Genomic DNA, 20,715 nt, shown 5'->3' with positions numbered 1-20,715 from the left:
CAGATTAAAATCAGTCTTCAAGTAGGAGATTGTTAAAAGTTCAAAGTTTGGCAACCAACTTTGAAAAAATAGTTTTCAAAGTTTAGTAAATGTTTCTTTGAAAATGGTTTTCAAAGTTTGGTAAATGTTTCTTTGAAAAATGGTTTTTCAAAGTTTGATAGATGTTTGTTGAAATATTGTAATGGGATAATCATAATTAGTCACTAGACTTTAGGGTATTTACAAGATTAAGTCCTTAAGCTTCAACTATAAATACCCTAGCTCATTTAGCTTCAACTATAAATACCCTAGCTCATTTAGCTTCAAAATCATCCCAAAAATCATTTCTTTCTCCCAATACTAGAGAGCTTTCTTGTGAGTAGTGAGTGTTTTGTAAACACCTGTAAATTTTCTCTCTTAGTAAAAGATCTGCAGCAGTCTGGAGACGTAAGCAAATTAGCTGAACTCCGTTATCAATTTCGGGTATTATTTTTCCGCTTTTATTTCGCATTCTCACTAATTTGGTTATAGGGAAATTACTTGTTACTCGTTTTATTTCCCAACATTAATGAGTATTGTAATTTTATTTATGTTTTGCACTGTTGATTCTAATCGAAATCATATAAATATTACAGTACTGTGATTTTATTTGTAACTTCAAAATTATTATCTAGATTGAACTGACTTAACTAATAAACAAATATTTAAATTACATCTATTTTAAATTTGGGGTCTTTTAAGGTAGATGTTTAATTTTGCGATTATTTTAAATTTGAATTATTACGTTGGTTAAGAAAATGAATAGATGGATGATGTGTGGTATGAATTTTAATTATTATTTTTATAGTATTCTTTTTATCTACCGTCTCGTCATTAATTTGAATTATTGTCTTCGATAGTTTTCTCCAATCCAAAGGGCCACCAGACTGCTCTTTTTCCTCTCCATGTGACAGATTTCTTTGAAGCTCTCATTTATCAATGAACCAGACCCCCAAAAAAATTGAATTGAACACTATAATCTGAATAAGATTTAGGGATTTTAGGTATTTTACTAGGCCGTAGCTACAAGCTAATACATGTAGCAGATAAATTTGATGTTATCAAAATATTAAACATGTATCAAAGATGATCAAATAATCATTTTATAAGATGGAAATGATGTTGAAGAACAATGTAAAAAAATGTCATTTTGATGAGTTTGCTAAACATAGATTATGAGAAAAAAATTGCCATTACTTCAAGGGTTAACTCTAAGACTATTGTGTGATTAAACAACGTATAATTTCTCACTTTCTCGTTAAACACCAATGGCAGATTTCTAAATATATGAACAAATTGAGCCGATATTAGGCTCAAAAGGGTACTGTATATTCCACTTTGCGTAGTTTTCGGAACCCAAAAGCACCATTTTTCTTCAAGATTTCATAAGAATTCCCATGGCTAAAGCTTCTTCCTTGTTACTTCTACTCATCTTTGTTGTCTCTCGTGCATCTGTTGTTGGCAGCCATGGAAGCAAGCTCTCTCCCAAGTACTACAAATCGACTTGTCCTGAAGCACTCTCCATCGTCGGAGCTCGAGTCGAAGCCACCGTAAAGCAGGAACCGCGCATTGGGGCATCTTTGCTCCGCTTGCATTTCCATGACTGCTTTGTTAATGTGACCATTGTTGTTTCATAATGTTGTTTTTTTGATGCACCGGATTCAGTCTTCAAGCTGTTTGATCTTTGGAAAATCCTACAGGGGTGTGACGGATCGATATTGTTGGACGATAATTCGACGTTCACTGGAGAAAAACCGCAGCTCCGAACAAGAACTCGGCTAGGGGATTTGATGTGGTTGACGACATTAAAGCTAAACTCGAGAAAGCTTGCCCCGGAGTCGTTTCCTGCGCCGATATTCTGGCCATTGCTGCTCGTGACTCGACTGTCGTGGTAAGTCCACAATTAAGTAGATGTTATAGCCGTTGACCGCAATGTGACTGAAAAAATGTCTATGACCACAATTTGAAGTTAGGGGGTCCATCATGGAAAGTTAAGTTAGGGCGAAGGGACTCGGACCACTGCTAGCAAAAATGCTGCAAGAAGGCTCATTCCTGCACCCAATTTCAACATAAGTGCTCTCGTGTTTGGCTTTCGTGCTCAAGGACTCTCGTTGAAAGACTTGGTTGCACTTTCAGGTAAACTCAAACTCGTCGAATTCCATCATTTCCAACTATGTTACTAAGACTTCCGGTACGTCTTTTTCATGTACGTTTAGGGTCATATGTCTCGGTGCCCATCTCAAACAAGAGTATTTATAAGAATTTTGTATGCAGGTGCACATACTATTGGCCTAGCAAGGTGCACATCGTTTCGGGCACGCATCTACGACGACTCCAACATAAATCCCTTGTTTGCCAAGTCCCTGCAACACAGATGCCGGAAAACAGGGAAAGATAACGTTCATCGATCCCTCGACTTATGGACACCAACTTCTTTCGACAATTTCTACTTTCAGAACTTGTTGAAGAACAAAGGTCTCCTCCATTCTGATCAAGAGCTTGTCAACGGCGCTTCAACCAATTCCTTAGTCAAAAACTATGCTGCAGATTCTTCAAGGTTCTTCAAACAGTTCTCCAAATCCATGATCAAGATGGGGAACATCAAGCCTCTCACTGGAAATTCTGGGGAAATTAGGATCGATTGCAGGAAAGCCAATTGAAAATACCTGATGAAACAACAAAATGTAATAAAAAACTGCAAATTATGGTGCTTGTAAGAGGATTATAGGCTAAACTAATAGAGAATGCTACCTTTTATCTGAAACAGCTTGATTGATTAAAGATATGCCTGCAATTATATGACTATGATTATGATCACCACTAAATTTCGATAAATTTCTGTCGAATCGCAGTAATCGATTACGATGGCATTCGTTAAACAAAATCTCGGGACCGAATTAGATTTTGTTTACTCAAAGGAAGCATTGGAGGCTAAAGGAACCTCAAGCGTTCATCAGAAGATCCTGCAAGAAATAAACATAGCAACAAACTAAAGGCAGCTGATAAAAGTTACTTGGCAACCTACGTTACCTTGGTTTAAACCTTACACGTTTGCCATTTCCTTTGTGATAATCAATCAAATTAACGCTTTTACACAATATAAAAAGGGTATCATTTTGTTTCCAATATGATAGGCAACAAATTACATTCTGTATTCGGTTCGACAAAGTGTTTTCATGGCTTGTTTTCGTCCACTGTTTCTTATCTTGGTTACTGCTGTTTGTTCATTTCAGGCCAAAGGCCAACTCTCCCCTGGTTATTACTCATCCACCTGCCCACAAGCTTTATCTATTGTTGAGGCTGAAGTTGCCGCTGCTATAAAGAACGAAACACGCGTTGGAGCTTCATTGCTGAGATTACATTTTCACGACTGTTTCGTTAATGTGAGTGTTCGTTTTTTTTTCTAGAAATACTGTCTTGAACAGTCGTGTTGAATGTGTTTTTGGACAAGTCTCAGTAACATAGTGTTCGATATTTTCGTTGATTTAAGTTTATGTGGATCCTTGTGGTGAATAGGGATGTGATGGATCTATTCTTTTGGACGATAACTCGACTTTCATAGGTGAGAAAACCGCGGCTCCAAACAATAACTCGGCGAGAGGGTTCATTGTCGTCGACAACATCAAAGCTCAACTGGAGAAAGCATGTCCTAGAGTTGTATCCTGCGCTGATATTCTAGCCATTGCAGCTCGTGATTCGGTTGTTCAGGTTAGTACACTAAGCGAAAGCTGGACGACAATCTTTGCATTAACAATGTTATGGACTGATAATTTTTTTCGAATTTGTAGTTAGGGGGTCCGTCATGGAAGGTACGCTTGGGAAGAAGGGATTCGACCACCGCTAGCCAAAGTGCAGCAAACAGCAGCATTCCACAACCAACCTTTAATCTAAGTGCTCTTATTTCAAGCTTCTCAGCTCAGGGTCTCTCAATAAAAGACCTTGTAATACTTTCCGGTAATCCAAATGTCTCGAAGAAATCCGATATTTCATTGCGGTCACTATTTAAAATCCTGATTATCCTACAAACAAGTACACTTTAACATCGAATTACCATGGTTCGATTTGGATTCACAGGTTCGCACACCATTGGCCTTGCCCGATGCACATCGTTCCGGTCACACATTTACAATGATTCAGACATAGACCCCTCCTTCGCCAACTCGTTGCGACAGATTTGCCCGAGAAGCGGAAACGAAAATGTGCTCGCCCCTCTCGATCGTCAAACACCGATTCGTTTCGATAGTCTGTATTACGGAAATTTGTTGGACAAGAAGGGTCTGCTCCATTCAGATCAAGAACTCTTCAATGGGAATTCATCAACTGATGATTTGGTTAAAAGATATGCTGCCAACACTAAATTATTTTTCAAGGAATTTGCCAAGTCTATGATCAAGATGGGAAACATTAAACCTCTTACAGGAAATTCTGGGGAAATCAGAATCAACTGTCGGAAAGCAAATTGAAGAGCATGTTTTCATTCCTGCAAGAAAGTAAAAAAAGCCAGTTTGAGATGACTGATTGAGCTGTTTGTACAATTTAAAACTGTCCATGTTTTCCACTTGTGTGAATGTTTGTATGTTGAATAAATTTGTATGTTTAATAAATGGGACATTTGTGCTCTTCAAGTTTCTCAAATTCGACTTGAAACAAAGGGAGAGAATTCATCTTAATCATCGTCGAGTTCGAGTTCTAACATCTCAAGTAATCGAACTTAACGAATTCGAGTATTCTAATACGAAGTTATCGAACACAAATATTAAACATGGCTATTCTAAAAGGTATAGTTTTCATTAATATACCAGACTGTTGGATTTTCTGGCCAAAAATGAATGATCAACTTTAACCATAGCCTGTTGAAAAAGAAGATTAGATTAGCAAAAGACACTAATTTCTTCTTTTTCTTATGGAAGTTGAAAAAGAAATCAGATAAATATTCTAATAATTAATGATTGCTTAATATGTGCTCAATCACATGCCAATGCTACTTTACTATTATTATATTGGGGGGGAAAAAAGAAATGAATCCATCTAGAGGCTCATTTAGCCTTCCAGGGTAAAGAGTTTCTTTCACTAGCCTCCATCCACCAGTCATATTCAAAATAAACTACATGACTACAACAACACGACGACGACAACAATTCAAACATGGATGATTCGCACAACCGGACTGCTGCGTACCCCTTGTTGCTTCAAACTTGATCCGAGTAACATAAGCCTAGCCTGCATTATTGGTGTACAACAGCAAAAACTTGGATGGACACAGAAAATCTATCAGTCAACTACTTAACTAGCTATAACTGGATGCACACAGTGCTAGACTACGTTGGGGAAGACTTTCGAGCATCTGATATTACAGCGAAATCTGTCAGTATCTATATATTTACAATGGGGAAGACATTCGTATCAGATACGTATCGATACATGTGTATGGCCATGAGGTATGACCTTAGAAAATATTAAACATGCCCATGTTAGAAACATATTCGTATCCGATACTCAAACTCTGAGTATCTCTAGATAATATTGCAGGGTCAGAGAATCTTAATTACATTATCCTAAATGATGCAGTAATATACTCTTCAATCTAATCCAACTCATCAGCTAATGCCACCTCTTCTAGTTCAAATGCATCAACCTCTGCAAAATAAGCTCTCTGCTTTTATTTTACTCCGACTCTTAATATTTGAACATGGGTATAGAAATATGATCCTATAAGGACTCTCCAAATACATGAAAACCCTAGTTAAAAAATTGAACATATCCTTGCCCAACACACTCATTTCTGAGACTCAGAATAGAGTTCGAGTTACGTAGCTTTACTAAATGAAATCGTGGGGCAAGTCATGCTTGGAAGCATATACCTCAGCCCTCTTTTGGCATTGCTTCTGTGGTGACTTAACCAAAGTATTAAACCCCGGCTTAAAAGATATGTAACCAGATTATCTTCAAGGATTCATATGGTTATGGAAGAAAACAAGCTTCAAAGAGACAAAAAGCACAATATGACTTGATGCAAAAGCAAACATCAAAAAGTTGTAAGCAGCAACTAATGCTAATAACGTAAGCAAAAAAGCAATTGCAGATGACAAAAGAGTTGCATGTTATTGCTCTTTTCCTTCCCACGTATATTCGTCCGGTTTTCATGCTGAATACTTTAAGCAAACATCAATATATTATAAAAAATAATATTAAAAATGTAACAAATGCCAAAAAAATGTTAATGATTCAACTACAGAAAATGTATAACTTTGGAGTTAAAATGATTCCATGAAGTTAAAAGGGAAATACTCCATCGATGCAGCATTTTATCTGTATTATTTCTTCTTTTCCACCCCTTGTGGAGTAAAATGCTAGGAACTAAAAAGGAAAAAGAACAATCATTTATCGTATCCTAAAATTCTCAGTTTCACACCAAGGGAAGCAATTGTTACAAGGGAAAAACATTGTACATATATGCATCATTTACTCAAACTCAGATGTGAGTATCAAAAATATGTATGTATCCGACAAAGCACGATGAATTTTTCTCTGTTTTTTTCATATATTTGGAGAATCCTTGAAGGTCCAATACCATCACACTTGTGTCTATATATGCGCCAAATACAACTGATAAAGGGCTTTTAAATAAATTGTCTTAACAAAGGCCAAAAACTTCCAAAGGTCAATAGCATAATTATGCATTCAATACAAATTAAGATACATCTAAACAAACATTAAGCAATAGAGATCTAAGAAGAAGAATATGAACAAGAGTAAAGATTAATTATCAGAATACACGACCTTAATTTTCAATGCTTTGATATGACAATACTATCACAAGATACAATGACACAAAGGCCTTAAACTTTTATGTTCCAAATATTGTTTTCAAGTCATTTTCTGACTGCTAAAACTGAAAGAAACTTGACTTAGAAATACAAACACAAGGAATGCTTGGGGTTCTAAAGCAAAACCGTTTTAAAAGGGAACAATAGTATTTCACACTCATCACCTACCATTTCCTTCAAGACTCAATTATGGTAGGTAACAGAAATATATGAAGCCTTTAGAAGACAACACAATCAGTTATGTAATATAAGTCTATACCAGACGAATTTGAGCATAAAGATATAATCTTTTCTCACATGGAAATACCATGTTGAGAGTGAATGCTGAAAATCATTCCCATCTTGTATTTTAATTGTGAATGGCTACTTACAACATTAAAATACCATTTAATGGCATCATGACTAATATACCATGACACTAATAACTATCCGAATACACTTTTAATTTTGCTAACAATTTTTAGATATGCTTTTAAAATAATGAAAATTTAGGTAACAAGTAGATTAAAATTGATAATTTAGATACTAAAAGTGTAGATTACTCAAAAATATATAAAAGGTTCCTTACATCTTGTATTATTATTTAAACAAAACCCATATGTATTCCAATGGCGGCGGCAGTGGCGGCGGCGATCATTGACTTCATCATAGTAGTGTTGCGAAACACCATTCTCCCAACACCAAGCATAATGCAATTTCAAAACTATTGCCAAAAACAATAAACCCAAATTTCTTTCCATCCCTATATCGTCTTTCATCATCACCATTTCTTCTTCTTCTACTCCATTCCCTGATAATCAGAACTGAATTAGTTTGTGAAACTTGATTTGGGTATTTTCATCGGTACATTCTTACAGGGAAAATGGATTTTAGGTATTTCATCAGTCGACAGTATTCTTCTAAATCCCCAGTCATGAGAAGCATAAATTAAAGATTTAATAACTGCTTATTCAATTTGTAAAGTATTTGCGAGAATAGCTCAATTGAGAGAACGTCAGACTGAAGATCTGAAGGTCGCGTGTTCAATCCACGTTCATCGCAAACCAGAAGATGGTTTATGTTTGATGTTTGGTAGATTGCAGCAGCTTAACACACTTGTTCAAGAATCTGTTAATGGTCTGGACTGAGTTGCATTTTTGGCAGTTTGACCTTCCTAGTTTGGACAAACATCTTTTACTGCTCTTTTTCGAGTTAAGTTCCTGTTCCATATTTTTTTCATCGTCAATGCTTTAAAGAGAGTTTCTGTCATCTCAAAGCACTCATTTTCTCTCTTTTCATTATTTTTCTCAGCTTGCATCCATTATTAAAGAACATGAGTAGGGGAACATGAAAGAAACTAAGCAGGGACTATAACTGATAGATCTGATATATCATTAATTCTAATATTTTCATCATCATCAACCACTAATCCATAAAAAAAGAGATTCCAATGTTACATAATTAACATAATAATGAGGTATGAATCTGTTCTAGGCATTGGTGGTGATCCTGTCTTGAGTGCTAGCATTCTTTTCATAGTAATGGTAAGCTGCTGCACCAGACAACACCGCTAGAGTTAAGGCTTGCGAGTGCATCCTACATCCAATCAAATCAAACACACAGAAAATGTTGATTAAAAACAAAGCAAATTGAGGTGAGTTTAATTTGGTTTTGAGAAAGAACATGGTGAGAAGAGAACCTAGCATGAATAAGCCTCGGACTTGGCTTAAGAGAGCTTCTTCCCCAACTATTATAAGCCAGTGATGCCCCCCCCCCCCCCCAATTGCTGATGCCCTTACTGCTCCTGCAACACCCGCATGTCGAGACAAATGAAAGGAGAAAAAGCATTAAACAAAAAAGGAAACAGATGTAAAGTTGAGCTAAATAATAATAATAAATAAATAAACATATGTATTCCAATGGTTGGTTATGACGGCTTCCTCGGCGATTATTCTCTTCATCAACAAGCACACTATAAATTCAAAACTATTATTGACAAAAACAAACTCAAATTGCTTCCACTATTGTCATCCCTAGATCATCTTTTACATCGTCGTTGGCTCTTTGCTCACTATCAATTAAATTTTAGGGTTTAGAGTTTAAGGTTTTCACTTTATTTCTTAACATTGGATAAGTTTATAGTTCACTTTACCATAAAATCCCTAAATAATTTCATATAATCTACATTTTCCTTAAAAAATACTATTTTCCTAAATTTACCCGGTTAGGGTGTAGGCAAGTAACCTAAATAAAAATTCAAAAGTTTTAATTCAATTTTGTTTGGCAAAAAGTAACGCATGATCATTTAAAAAGGCTTAATTAGAAAATAAGTACCAAAACTATACCGCTTTTCTCAAATAGGTGTCTAAACTTTTTTTCAATTCATTCAGGTGTCTGACGTTACAAACGTTACAATTTTAGGTGTCTGGGTCGTAACGATCGTTAAATTTCTCAGTTAAGTGACACATGTCGCGTTCTGATAATTTTGGAAATTTTATTTTTTAAAAAATTAAAAAAATATTATATTTATTTTAAAAAAACCTTAATTTCTCTTAAATTACAAAAAGTCCCAAATCTCTAAAAATTCTAAATTCCTAACCCTAACCCATCAACGTCATCCTTGCCACGACCACCGTCGTTGCTCCCGCCGTCCTTCCTATCTTCCTAATCATACGCCATCATCCTTGTCGTCGATTAACCGTCGAAATTGTGTGGAGTTACGATTTATAGCGTTGGGTTCTTCAGGGTACACACATCAAACGATCATCGATTGACTCCTCTTTCGGTGGCTTTTCATGGGGTTATCGATCGTCAAGTGGAGGTTTGTCGATAAAAAAGGGTGGCGATCAGGGTGGGTTTAGGGGTTGAAATCAGGATTTTCGAAGTTTTGAGTTTTTTAAATATAGTTTTAATTTTTAAAATTATTATAACGTGGCATGTGTCCTTTAACAGTAGAATTTAACGAATGTTATGATCGAGACATCTAAAATGATAACATTTGTAACGTTAGGTACCTGAATGAATCGAAAAAAAATTGAACACCTATTTGAAAAAAGTGGTATAGTTTGGTCACTTATTTTCTAATTAAATACTATAAAAAGGTAAATTCTATTAAAAGCTATGATAGAAAACCATAGCAGTGGCCGAAACACCAACCATACTGCAAATTTAAAACTATTGTGAACAACAACAGACCCAAAGTTCCTTCTTTTCATAGTCGGAAATGAATCAGATTGTTTTGGGTATTTTCATCGGTACATTCAAGGGTTTGGGGTTTTGGGTATTTCATCAGTCGACATTATTCTCTCAATTTCTCACTCATGTTAAAACTGACAACCATATCTTAAACGATAAATGAGTGAGCACTCATCGTCAAAATCAAATGCCAGGATTCCAAGAAGAAAAAAAAGAGCTAGCGACTCTGCTGGGGATCAAACCCAGAATTTCTGGTTCCGTAGACCAGCGTCATATCATATCCATTGGGCCACAAAGTCCTTACTTGTTCGTAGCGTAGTAATATAAGGTCTTATAAACAACCAAAGCAATTTGAGTTTAATCTGGATTTATAATAAATCATATCGAATATCAGATTTAGATTTAGATTAATATAAAAACAATTAATATGAAATTTAGATATTTTTTTAAAATAATGAAAATTTAGGTACTAAATAGATCAAAATTAATAGATTAGGGACTAAATGTGTATTTTACCCAAAAAAATAGAAAGTTCCTTTCTTCTTGTATTCTTATCTAAACAAAGCCCATAAGTAAACAAGTGTTGGTAATGCTCAATCTCACATAGTATTAGAAATACTATTGTGAATGGTATTTAAGGTTTGGCTTTCTCACTTCCTTGTTGAGTGATAGAGAACAAGGGGAACTCTCGCGCGCCGCCGTCGCCGCCATCCGTCTCGGGTCGGGTCGTGGTCGTGGTCCGCATTGCGATTTTGGACTATCGCAATGCGAATATGTAAATCGCAATGCGAACTTGGACTATCGCAATGCGAATATGAAAACTGATTTGCGATACCGGAGATCGCGTTGCGAATTATCGATCGCATTGCAATTTAGTTGGTCATTTTGGCAAATTCAAAAAAAGTTAGTTAAAATCGTATATTATAAGGTATTTTTGATCACTGAAGTTATTTTCTCAATATAGTTAATAATTATTTAAGCAATTGCGAGGATAGCTCAGTTGGGAGAGCGTCAGACGAAAGATCTGAAGGTCATGTGTTCAATCCACGTTCATCGCATAATGTTTTTCATTTTTCTCATTTGTTGATTTTTTTGGGTTTCTCCTGATATGTGATTGCAACGAGTGGTTTATGTTTAATGTTTTGTAGATTGCAGCAGCTTAACACACTTGTTCAAGTATAACTGATAGATTTGAAATGTCATTAATTCCAACATTTTCATCATCATCATCATCAACCCATTAATCCATAAAAAAAAAGATTTCAATGTTACATAATTATGAGGTATGACTGTTCTAGGCATTGGAGGTGATCCTGTCTTGACCAGGGTTTTAAAAAACGGTCCGCGACTGTGATTTCGGCCGCGATATAACGGTTTCGCCGCTGTTCGAGTTACCCGCGATGGCCGCAATCACGGTAAATTCGAAATAACCGAAAACGCGACAGCGATTTAAAACCATAGTCTTAACTGCTGCCATTCTTTTCATAGTAATGGTAAGCTGCTGCACAAGACAACAGCGCTAGAGTTAAGGCTTGTGAGTGCATCCTACATCCAATCAAATCAAACACAGAGAAATGATGATTAAAAACAAAGCAAATTGAGGTGAGTTTAATTCGGTTTTGAGAAAGAAAATGGTGAGAAGAGAACCTAGCATGAATAAGCCTCACACTTGGCTTAAGTGAACTTCTTCCGCCACTATTATAGGCCAGTGATGCCCCAATTGCTGATGCCTATACTGCTCCTGCAACACCCGCATGTCAAGGCAAATGAAAGGAGAAAAAGCATTAAACAAAAAGGAAACATATGTAAAGTTACCAATGGCAGTGAGCTTGTGTTGTGAAACCCAAGACTGAAATGCCTCCACCTTTCTTCTTTTTTGCTATGTAGAAGATGCATTTATAGGGAAACTGAAATGAGGTTGAAATGTGTGCATGTGGTGGCCCCTGGATTTTGAGATTGGTTTGTGTTAGGATGTTGCCAAAATCCAACAGACGAAAAATATCATATTGATTCAAAATTTTAACTGCACTACAAGAATAATTATATTCTTATGTATGAAATAATTTTTCAAAAACACTAATTGTATAAACAAACAATTAAAAAATATGTAAGATTAATATAATTTGACAATAATATAAGTAGATCTATAAATTATTTGTATCTATACTATTTATAAATTTATTATCCAATTGATTACTTGATCTTAGAATTAACCAGATACAATTAGAGATGGACATAGATCGGATCGGATTTTTGATCTATCTGATTCTAACCTAAAAAATACTACTCTCCATCCGTCAAGCGATCCAAACCCAAACCCGATTTTAAGAGATTTCACCCGACCCGAAATTTGAACTAAAAAACCTGATTTAATCCGACCCAACATTTTCTCCCGTATAACATGGTCCGGCCCGAACCCGGTTTTTTTAAAAGAAAACTCAATTCTATAGGATTGTATCGGGTCAAAACCCTTCGGGCTCGGGTCAAATGCCCATCCCTCATACAATTTAGTCGAGAAAAATCATTTGAAAAACAAATATTATTCTAAAGATGATTTTGAAGTTTAATATTTTTATAGAATTTTTGTCTTCTATAATTATGTCCCATTGTAAGTTGTAACTATAAGTTCCTTCAAATCCGTATTCCGCTGAAATATCATAAAAAATCATAAATAAACTTCATAGTTTCCTTCACAAAGTGATATCTTTATCTACAAAATTTACAGAAAGATGCACAAAAACCTACCACAAATATATATATATATATCTCAGCTTTCAATGCTGAACTTACTGTTCTTTCCAAATACGGCCAGCAACTTTCAGCTTCAGTTCCTGTCTATCACCACCGGAGAAGAAGAGTGCCAGGTTCCGCTGAATGATAAGTCCGTCTTGACTATCACGAACTTTCCGATGACTATCACGAATGCTTCTAGGCACCCCTTGCCACATAAACTTTCTGCCACCGCCCCCAACTTCCAGACTATAACTAAATTGTCTTGCCTCGTCTTCATCACCCATGAACCGCAGGAAGGCCATGTAAACCGGAGCCATTCCTATGTGAAAAGCCTCAAAGTGCAAACAAAATTGTCGTCCGAAACAATTGAAAACCTGCACCAGATCCACATAAATGGATCAAACCAAATGGAATTGCATTGATACATACTATAAGATCGAAATAATTCATTCAATTAATCAGCAGAAGATGTAATAAGGAATGCCAACTTTAGAGTTCGTTCAAATTGCAATTCTAAACATCTGTTGCTGTGTAATCATTCCCCAAATGCATTCTGGAATGTTGCAAGTTTGTGTAATGTCATAGAGAGGAAGAGAGATCTCACCGTTAACATCCATGTGGCATTTTCTACTTCGTGGGGGTTGGATTTGACGTATCGATGGTTGAAAGTACACCCGTCATGCATGTCGACCTTGTGATCATTCTTGAGATGTGTGACAAGAGAAGGAATATCACCAGTGACAGAGCATTCAGCTCCAGCATACGGGCAATTATACGGGCGATACCTGCAGTTTTTTTCGTGCTTGAGCTTGCTGTAGTATGGGAAAATATCATGACAACCCAGAATCTGGTATCTGCAGGGAAGTTCCAGCGACTCGGCTACTTTCTCCAGAGCCAAACACCTTATATTTCCCAGCTCATTGCGGCAAGTTGGGCAACAGTTGTGAACTCTAGTCTTGCATTTCGAGCATACAGTGTGACCATTGGGACACTAACATAGAAGATACCAAAAACTGTCAATAGAAGATTTTTGAAGTATAAAGTTTATGTAATGATTGTGATGCATTGATGCAATCAAGGAGATGCAAATGTTGCTCGGGCTCGTGTGAACATCGGATGCAGCTATGCATCCAACATGGATATATTAAACTTTCTTGAAGTTTATCCATATATTTGAACAGTCCTTGGAAGGTTTATATCCCCACATCCATGTCCGAATATACATCAAACATGGTTACTTTTAATATAAATGAAGATTCAGAAAAACAGAGCTTTAGTCATCCAAATAGTTTGATTAAGAAGTAGCATAGTCACTACATATCCACAACCAAATAGCAGTAAAAATATTAGCACATTTTCAACTACTTCCATGGAGATTAAAATCCCAGTTTCTTCTGCATAAAAGATTTTCGGAGGAAAAATCTCCAGCTTTGTGCATAGATGCAATGTCAATTTCTTCAATCTTGATTGATTTACACAAATATATCTCGTTTCACTTTGCATTAAACATGATACCGAATACGAATGCATACCAATTTGACCAAAAAACAATTATAAATCTCAAAGGCATTGCATTTCCAAATACTTTATTCTTGGCATGTAACGTGAATCTACCTGGTAAATTGGAGGATACATCAAATTTACGCAGACGGGACACTCGAGTAGTTCATGGACATCGTTGGTCGACGACGATCCCAGATTTCCACATAAACCAGTTGCAGCTTTTCTTAAAGGTGAACCTCTTAACTCCGCACTCGAAGTCGTCATATCGTAATCGGAAAACGCGAGAGGGGACTCGATCATCTCTTTGCAGATACCACCACCAGGCGCCATAATTCTAGCATTGAACGTTAATGCCAGCAAAGAACAAACACTCGTTGTTAGATCTCGTATAGCAGCAAAACTACGCACTGGGGAAGAATATGGACGAGTCGGACCATAACTTAAAACTAGCAACCAAAATTGGAAAGAAACAAAACAAAATCAAAACTGAAAGAACCCAAAAATTAAAAATTTACTAGCAGATCAAACATTCGATATATATATATGGAATAATTCCCCCTTTTTATTTTTCCAGGAAATTTTCTATTCTAAGCTACCAAGAAAGGAAAACATTAAAATGAAACAAAACCCAGATCAAATATGCAACCAAAAATAAAAAAACTGAAGATCAATCGATAATCAAAGAAAAACCCAATCAAGAAGAACAACACCCTAACGAAGATCGAAGCTCAACAGCTCAAATCCATCGATAAATCCTTACCGAAATGGAATATTTTATCAGGCCAAAACCCAGATTGCAATTGCATTTGAAATTTGGAATATTGAATTAAATCCAGCTTCTTCTTCTTTTTTGTAAGTCCCCCACTGCAATAATTGGATCAAATTGCAGACAAGGGATAAAGGAAAAGGGAGTGATGGGGTAAACGTGAGGAGAAAGGCCAGAAAAGATTCATAACAAAAGTGTCAAATTTTTAGAGATTTGGATTCATACATCAAAGTATATACACCTTGAAATTGGACAATATTGTAATAAGTTGTCCCAATTATGAGTTGGCTTATAATTAGGGATGGGCACTCAACCCGACGGATTTCGATCGGGTCGGATTTTTAAAAAAAATTGGTTCAGGTTGGGTCGATTTTTTTAAGTGTGATATTTGAGTCGTGTGAGGTTTAGGGTGAAAAATATTCGATCTGACCCGAAAAAATATATAATTTTACCTCATATATTTAGGAATAATTATAATAACTCCCCTTATATATAATTTTTTTCAATTAAGTTAATATTTTTATTGAGTAAAAATAATTTTTTATTATTTCGGGTCGGGTCGGATTGAGTTTCTAAGTCATATATTCGGGTCGGGTCGGGTGAAACCTTGTTTTGATCGAGTCAGGTCGGATCTCGGATGAAGACTCCCTTATTCTCAGGTCGAGTGAACTAAAAACCCGACCCGACCCAACCTATGCTAATCCCTACTTATAATAATGACATTATCTTCTTCTTATTTTTTTTTTCAATGAGATATGAGATGAATAGATTGTCCACTTGTTTGTAATAAGACAACGTGTTAACGAGGATTTGAGTAATTTTGTGATTTACTAAAATTCTCAACTCTTCACCAATGGATACTCGTATTTTTAATATTTATAATATTTGAACTTAATATTTTAGAAAATAACAATAATTTTTTTACTCTATGAATATTTTAGAAAATATATTATATCTACCCTAACAATAACTTAATAATTTTAGAAAATAAATTAATATTTTTTTTACTCTAACAATAACTTAATAATTTTAGAAAATAAAAAATATTTGAGTAATTGAATGAGTTTTTAAATTTTTAATTGTTCTTTTATTTCCACTCTAACAATAAAATATATTAAATCTCACAAAATAAAAACTATAAATATTTTTTATTTGATTTGAAGAGTAATTTTTGTTTGAAATCTTATTTTTTTAACCAAAAAATATATTATCTTTTTTATATTACCTAGGAATTCAAAATATTTAAATTTTTTTATATAAACTCGCACATCACCTTATTAATCTTATCCATTAAGCACTCAATTAAAGCAAAAGGTGAACTCTTGCCCATTATTAGATCAAACAATAAGTTTTCCCGTGGTCAAACGCATTATTTATGTTGCAGGGTAAATTTAAAAAAATTGAGATTATAAATTTATAAAATTTTAAGGAGAATGAAAAATAGATTGTCAATTAAAATAATAAAATTATATGAGAATTTGAAAGTTGTAGGAGACGACTCGATGCATCCTTTAAGTTTTCCAAAAGCATTTTAATTTTAAGAGTTGATTTAGATCAAGGATTATAAGAATTTCACTTTTGTTAAGATATTTAGTTACTAAAATTAAATTTTAATAAAAATAATATTCTTCAAAATTTATAAATATTTTAGACTAAAACATATCATATTTGCTATATAAGAAGAAGAGAAATAATTATTTAAAATCAAACCTAAAATTTAATGTGAGTTAAACTAAAGCAACATCTATTATTAATACTTGATCAATACAAAAATTCAGGGTAATTTACCCAGACATCTAAAACTTGATATATTCAAACAATTTTAGAATTGTATTTGAATAATTTTTAACATTATTTAAAGTTTTGAAATTGAAACTGTAGACACCCGTTTTTGTCCGGGTCTTTTTTATATATTATTATTATCGTTATTTTAATTATTATTATTAGCATTATTATTATTATTTTATTTACATATTACATTCTGTTTCCAGGCCCAGTACAAAGACCCAAAGCCCAATACAACTCAAGCCCACCAGGAGGCCAACCAATCCACAGGCCCAGTCTGAACTAACCCATCAGATTAGGGTTTTAAACCCTAAAACAAATTAGGGTTTTAACCCTAATCCCCTAACACCAGCCGCCGCCTTCAACTCCCCAGTTCCCAGCAGACGCTCGAGCTGGACTTTACTCTTGTCGCCGCCGATAGCATCCCACCGCCACTGTCGTCCTCTATAGAAACCCTACAGTGACAAATCAATGCAAAATATCACCCAAATCAGTCACAAATTAAATCAAATCCAAAACCCATTAAAATAATACCTAAAATCCCGATAAATCGGGAAAATTGTCCCCTATACATAGATATCATTATTCCTACCAAAAATCAAGGATAAATGAAGCAAAAAAAATAGCATGCAAGGGAGGATTCGGAAGGCCAGGAAAAAAAAAGCAAAGAGAAACCAGAGAGCATTGGGTGAGAACCAAACAATAAGGAAAAAGAAAAAATAAAACCAAATAAAGAGAAAGAGAAAAAGACCGAAAGGTCTTACCTTCCGAGCCATCACCGCCGCGAGCTTCACCGGACCAAAACCCTTTTGTTTCGAAGGTAAAGGTTTCGTTGTTTAAGTTTGGTTGTGCTCCCCGTGGCCACCGAGTCACGGTAGTAGGGATTTTTTTGGGTTTTGTTTTCCTCGGCAGTGAGGATACGAAGTAGAGAGGAAACGGGGAGGAAGAGAACGGCTGTGAATTAGAAATGGGGAGGGTTTTAGCCGAAAATCATAAAATGGGGTATTTAAGTAACCCAAAACAACGTTGTTTAGGTGCTTTAGGGCAACTTTCAGGTCGGTACATGGGTAAATCACGTGAGGAGGGTCCCTGTGTTGTAATATTTGCATTTTAGTTATTTAATGAAATCTTCATTTTGTTGTTTCAAGATCTTTATTTATTTGTTTTTTATTTTAGTCCTTGTAAGATAGTTATTATGCTTGTTTATACTCTTAGACTTCTGGTTGTTAATTTTTCATTGCATATATTTTGGTCCTTTATATTTATTAGTATATAAAATTGTGAAGTTCTTTCTTTGAACCATATGTTTCACCCCGTATTCATTTAAGTCACCATTTCATACTTTGAGTTATGTTTGCTTATTTTCGAACCTGGCCTCATGGTTTATGATTCTTATGTCTTGGTCACTATCTTAGGTATGGATACATTTAAGTAATTTTATTAACATTCTCTCCATATTTGCGATTTCTTTCATTTTAGTCCTAACTGATTTGTGTTATGTACAATGGTTTAATCTCTAATTTTAGCTGATAATTTTTATGTCAGTTCATTTTAATCCTTTGATGTTCTCTGTGTAAGTGTATATTTTGTAGTTGGACCTTTGTTTTTCTTGTAATATTCATTTTTAGTCCATGTATCTTAGTAATTTGTAAATTAATCACTGGTTAGTCTAAAAAATAATAGCTTGTCTACTCCCTGTTTCTTATTTACTTTGTAAGTTGATATCCATTTTATTTATTTATTGTACATTACATATTTTAAAATAGTTGTATGTATTTTTGTTATAAACATTATTATGTAAGTTATGTCCTTTTAAATTTTTTATATCTATTTGTTCGTGTGTATGAATATTTACATGTTTATGTAGTGAAGTTAGATATTTTTTTTATCAAATGCTATTTTATTTAATAGTTTGTTAAATGTCAGTCACTCGAATATTTTCAAGTACACGTATGCGTAGAACGGGCATGGAAAGCATCACTTGATCGAAGTGGTACAATCCGATACGACGTTCGAACGAAATAGGACTTGAAATAAATCTATTTTATTTTATTAATTAAATATTTTATGTGAATGATTCAATGTGTTTTTATTAATTTATTTTTATGTAATTATCAATATTAATTTATAATCGATTCGCGTATTTATTAATGAGGGAATATTCTTTTATTGATAAGAAATAGTCAAATTAGCTTTCCCAATGGAGGATTGCTAATTTCGATATTTCCTTTCAAGTTAAAGGATTTTCTGTAATTAGTTAATTCGAAGCAAATTAATTATAATTCAATAAACGGATCATCTTTTAAATTTATATTCGATTCGTAATTTCCACCATTTACGACAACGTGTAAGCGACACAGTACCAATTTTGGGCGTTGTAGGGGTGTTTATCATTCCCCACACGTAACCGACTCCCGAACCTGTTTTAAATGAATCTTTGGTAACGTAGATCAAATTTTTGTCTTATAAAACTATTTTTCTTAAAATTGTTTTTAAAAGACGTTTTTAGGTATTCGACCTACCTAACCCAAAGGTCGATGACGACTCATTTTCAATTTAATTTTAATTAATCCATAATCACCAATTTTTTTTAATTAAAGTCATAATCGTTTTTAAAATAATATTTAATTGTTTTTATAAAAAAAAATAGTTATGACAGCTTGGCGACTCCGCTGGGGACCTTTTTTAGAGAGTCAGGCTGTATGTCGTTTACATATTGTCATCTTGGTGGAAATTATGATTTCTAGTTTTTAGTTAATTTATGATCCATTTATTGAAGTTTTTAATTGCTTCATTTTTAATTATCATACTAATATTTTATCTTTTTGCTTTCAGCTCTATCCAAGTTTTTGTCGAGTTTTTTCTTTTCATTTTGAGTCAAAGGTAGGTACGTTCCTCCTCACACACATCACATACATGTGCATAACATAAGCTCTAGACACGAGCTTCGATCCAAATTAGTCGGGGTGAGTGCTTTACTCTCGTAAGAATTTATTCTTCGTATGAGTTTTAGCTAATAACCCATGGGATACATATCTTATACCTTCGTAGGGATTTATTCCTCGTATGGGTATAAGACATTGAATCCTCTCGAATTGAACTCGTTCCGTTAGAAACCTGTAATGGGTGAGGATCGAGGGTTTGACAGCTCAAGAGGGCACCGACATCAAGGACAATTCGAGTCCCATTTTCCTGTTAGAGCCGAAACCATGCATATAGTGAACCGTAGAACGGTCACCCTAGGTATAGTTATATCGAACCTCTGTCCGTCAGTAGGTACCCAAACTAAGTGTACACAAAGGAGGAGCATTTCTGAACCTTTCCTTTTTGCTTTAAATTAGGTTAAATAAAAGCATGCGAACTAGATACCATGCGGTTAGGATTAATTTCTTGAAAAAAATCATTTTGGGTAGATAACATGTCTAGGTAGGAATGTTATTTATTGAAAGCATGTTCGGGTAGATATCATGACGGGTAGGTGTTATATTCATCTCTGAATTACATTTTTTATTTGTATCAGTTACTTTACATGTACTAACTTATTTTTCTCTTTTGTTTGTGTATACTAACTTATTTCTTCTCTTTTGTTTGTGTCATTTTATCATTTGCATTGCATTGCATTGCATCATCATAATGCAAAAGTGTTGATCCGTAAGGGGATATTCGAGAGAAAATTTTCACAAGAAGAGATAAAAGTTTTCAATCGAGCGATCGCATACACAGACATGCATCGAGGGCTAAAAAGAAGTCCAGAGTACAAGAATGAGATTTTCTCGAATATCGTGCATCATTCGAGACTGATATGATAATCCACTGATCTAAGGAGTAATCCAGCAGTAGATTCTCATCCACAATTATTCCATCGTTAACCATCAGGGAGTGAAGCACAAACTTCAGCATAGCCGAGGT

General features: G+C 34.7%; 2 protein-coding genes, 1 long non-coding RNA gene, 1 other non-coding gene and 1 pseudogene across 5 annotated transcripts; 3 read left to right on the top strand and 2 right to left on the bottom strand.

Annotated features, from left to right (window-relative positions):
- The first annotated feature begins 1,300 nt into the window (after positions 1 to 1,300).
- LOC120115661 lies at positions 1,301 to 2,710 on the top strand (annotated as a pseudogene).
- A 472-nt stretch (positions 2,711 to 3,182) lies between these two features.
- On the top strand, positions 3,183 to 4,624 carry LOC120115655 (peroxidase P7-like). Its single transcript, XM_039136287.1, has 4 exons — positions 3,183 to 3,401; positions 3,535 to 3,726; positions 3,807 to 3,972; positions 4,093 to 4,624. The coding sequence occupies exons 1-4, from the start codon at positions 3,195 to 3,197 to the stop codon at positions 4,479 to 4,481; spliced, it is 954 nt and encodes a 317-aa protein (XP_038992218.1). The 5' UTR covers positions 3,183 to 3,194; the 3' UTR covers positions 4,482 to 4,624.
- A 3,589-nt stretch (positions 4,625 to 8,213) lies between these two features.
- LOC120115717 lies at positions 8,214 to 8,572 on the bottom strand. The gene is made up of 2 exons (XR_005515498.1): positions 8,524 to 8,572; positions 8,214 to 8,420 (listed from the first exon to the last, which is right to left on the bottom strand). It is a non-coding gene; the product is annotated as an uncharacterized LOC120115717 (long non-coding RNA).
- A 2,432-nt stretch (positions 8,573 to 11,004) lies between these two features.
- Positions 11,005 to 11,077, top strand: TRNAF-AAA. Its single transcript has one exon. It is a non-coding gene; the product is annotated as a tRNA-Phe (tRNA).
- Positions 11,078 to 12,696: 1,619 nt separating this feature from the next.
- On the bottom strand, positions 12,697 to 15,215 carry LOC120115669 (E3 ubiquitin-protein ligase SINAT2-like). 2 transcript variants are annotated; one of them, XM_039136297.1, is made up of 4 exons: positions 15,016 to 15,215; positions 14,367 to 14,701; positions 13,357 to 13,743; positions 12,697 to 13,126 (listed from the first exon to the last, which is right to left on the bottom strand). In XM_039136297.1, exons 1-4 carry the CDS (start codon positions 15,059 to 15,061, stop codon positions 12,806 to 12,808), a joined length of 1,089 nt encoding a protein of 362 aa, XP_038992228.1. In that variant the 5' UTR covers positions 15,062 to 15,215; the 3' UTR covers positions 12,697 to 12,805. The 2 variants fall into 2 exon arrangements, with proteins under 2 accessions (XP_038992228.1, XP_038992231.1); XM_039136300.1 differs by having other exon boundaries at positions 12,700 to 13,126; positions 14,367 to 14,589; positions 15,016 to 15,209.
- Between the last annotated feature and the right edge of the window lie 5,500 nt (positions 15,216 to 20,715).

Source organism: Hibiscus syriacus, unplaced genomic scaffold, assembly GCF_006381635.1.
Source record: "Hibiscus syriacus cultivar Baekdansim isolate YM2019G1 unplaced genomic scaffold, ASM638163v2 tig00110270_pilon, whole genome shotgun sequence".
Lineage (NCBI taxonomy): Eukaryota > Viridiplantae > Streptophyta > Magnoliopsida > Malvales > Malvaceae > Hibiscus > Hibiscus syriacus.
This window is presented reverse-complemented; position numbering and strand designations above follow the sequence as displayed.